At 41.1% G+C, this 2,098-nt stretch overlaps 1 protein-coding gene across 1 annotated transcript; it reads left to right on the forward strand.

The window, feature by feature from the left end:
* The first annotated feature begins 259 nt into the window (after positions 1-259).
* On the forward strand, positions 260-1,413 carry LOC119587497. The gene is made up of 2 exons (XM_037936224.1): positions 260-291; positions 423-1,413. Exons 1-2 carry the CDS (start codon positions 265-267, stop codon positions 1,305-1,307), a joined length of 912 nt encoding a protein of 303 aa, XP_037792152.1. The 5' UTR covers positions 260-264; the 3' UTR covers positions 1,308-1,413.
* The last annotated feature ends 685 nt before the right edge of the window (positions 1,414-2,098 follow it).

Below are 2,098 nucleotides of genomic sequence, written 5' to 3' on the forward strand. Positions count from 1 at the left end.
TTGCAAGTCGTCAGGAAGGTAAATGACATCTATCCCTACTCCAGCTGATGCATTCTCATTAACTTTAGCGATTGGTCAACAGCATAATCTAGAACTATCATTTCTTTCCTTTCCCTTCTATGGGAACCGAAATTTATGCATTATATTAGAAAGGAAAGACCTTGCTTAGACTAATATGTAGAGTGGAGGAGGAGCAACAGTAATTGGTATAGTACATATATACACAGTGTGTGTCCTGAACTGGACATGTCATCGCCTCGCAACATGAAGCTCCTGGTTTATATAACTTCTGTAAGATTATGTAATACTCGAACATGAAAATCTTGGTGAATGCTGCTTTTGAAGCACTTTGTAATATTGTAGCAATAGTACATTTAGATAGTTATAGAGTAAAATCTGAAAAATGATTTTGTCTTTTATAGGTCTTAGTGTTCGTGGCTGCCGTGTCTGCTGCCCCATTGGGTTATGACCTGAGACCACCGACTTACCCATACTTTCATCATGGTTTTTGCGCTCACGGACAAGTGCGACACGTGGACGGTAGCTGTATTACTCCTCAAGTGTATACACGGGCATTTCTCTACGATGCTCCAAGACGTATAAACTATTTTAGGAGGCCACATTACATCCCGCAACCTAAAGTGGAACGCAATGTCGTTTTCGTGAGGCTGCCCGAAGATGACCAGGGACCTGATCCGATCATCGTTCCTCCTCCTCAGCAGCAACAGGTCGTGTACGTCCTCAACAAGCAAACGGAGCAAGACCAGCGAGTGATCGAAGTGCCAGCACCGCCGCCGACGGAGCCTGAAGTGGTGTTCGTGAACTATGAGGATGGCGAGAACCCGATTCTTCCCTCCGGGGAAGATCTCCACTCGGCAGTGACTACGGCTTCTCATGGCGTCGGTCACATTGTAGAAAGTGGAGGAATCGGAGGTGGAATCAGTGGTATCGGTAGTGGAATCGGACATTCCACTGGGCACAGTTTCACAAACAGCGCTGGTCATGCCTTCGGAGCTAATTTTGGCATCGACATCGTAAACCATAATCTTCCCGCAAGTGATTACTCTACTCCAACAAATCATCACTCTACCCATACAAACCATCACTCCACTCACACGAGTCATTTTTCTAGCCCAGTAAGTCACTATACCACTCCCAGAAACCACTACTCAACCCCTGCAACCCTCTATAGTACTCCCAGAAGCCATTACTCAACACCTGCTACCCACTATAGTACTCCCAGAAGCCATTACTCAACCCCTGGAAGTCATTACACTGCTCCTTCGAGTCTCTACACCACTCCATAGAGATGGTTCTTTTAGTAGATGATATGGACTACAATGAGAAGATTTTGCAGGATTCTAGATATGCACACTAACATGCGTCATATCTGTAGATTTTACATTTATATACTATGCGAAAACATGTATCGGGGCATTTACCGAAGCAAATAAAGTTTCAATTCATATTACCTGTAGTTTAGTTAGTTTCCTTTATCTTATCCATGCACTGAAAGAGCAGCATGTATGGTGTATATTCGGCATGCTATATCGATAACTACTTTGCATTTAGAGAATACTAATAGTGATTGTGATGATAATGCCCAACATATTAAAAGTATTTACTGATTCACCTTTCGGTGCATGGAATCAGAAGTTATTAAACCATAGAAAACATGATTTGCACTCAGAAATAAATGCACAAGAAATAAATTCAAATATTTTCACATAGTATCCATAAAAGATTTGACTTTTCTCATCTTTCGGATAGCATCCGGGATGTCAGAATTAAAACAGGGAATCCATACAGAGATAATACTAAAGACTCAAAAGATTAATGGTTTTCAGTTACAACACACTGGAATATCTGAATGATGGAGAAAACTTTATGCTCGCATAATTTTGAAACCAGGATCACAGGTTTGAGAATAACTATTATTTGAAAACGCTTGCGTCATGCGAAATGAAAATCTAATTCTTTTCATTACTGATACTTCTGATAAAACAACAATGTGCTGTTTGAATCAGAAACATTGTCGCTAACTCTGGCGGAAATCGAAAGTGCAGAATTTGAAAAGAAAAGGTACAATGTATCCGGG

This window comes from Penaeus monodon, chromosome 22 (assembly GCF_015228065.2).
Source record: "Penaeus monodon isolate SGIC_2016 chromosome 22, NSTDA_Pmon_1, whole genome shotgun sequence".
NCBI lineage: Eukaryota > Metazoa > Arthropoda > Malacostraca > Decapoda > Penaeidae > Penaeus > Penaeus monodon.

Coding starts and splice junctions, on each gene's coding strand:
- LOC119587497 (XM_037936224.1), top strand. CDS start 265: ATGAAGCTCCTGGTTTATATAACTTCT. Junction 292..422: donor TCCTGGTTTATATAACTTCT/GTAAGATTATGT, acceptor TGTCTTTTATAG/GTCTTAGTGTTCGTGGCTGC.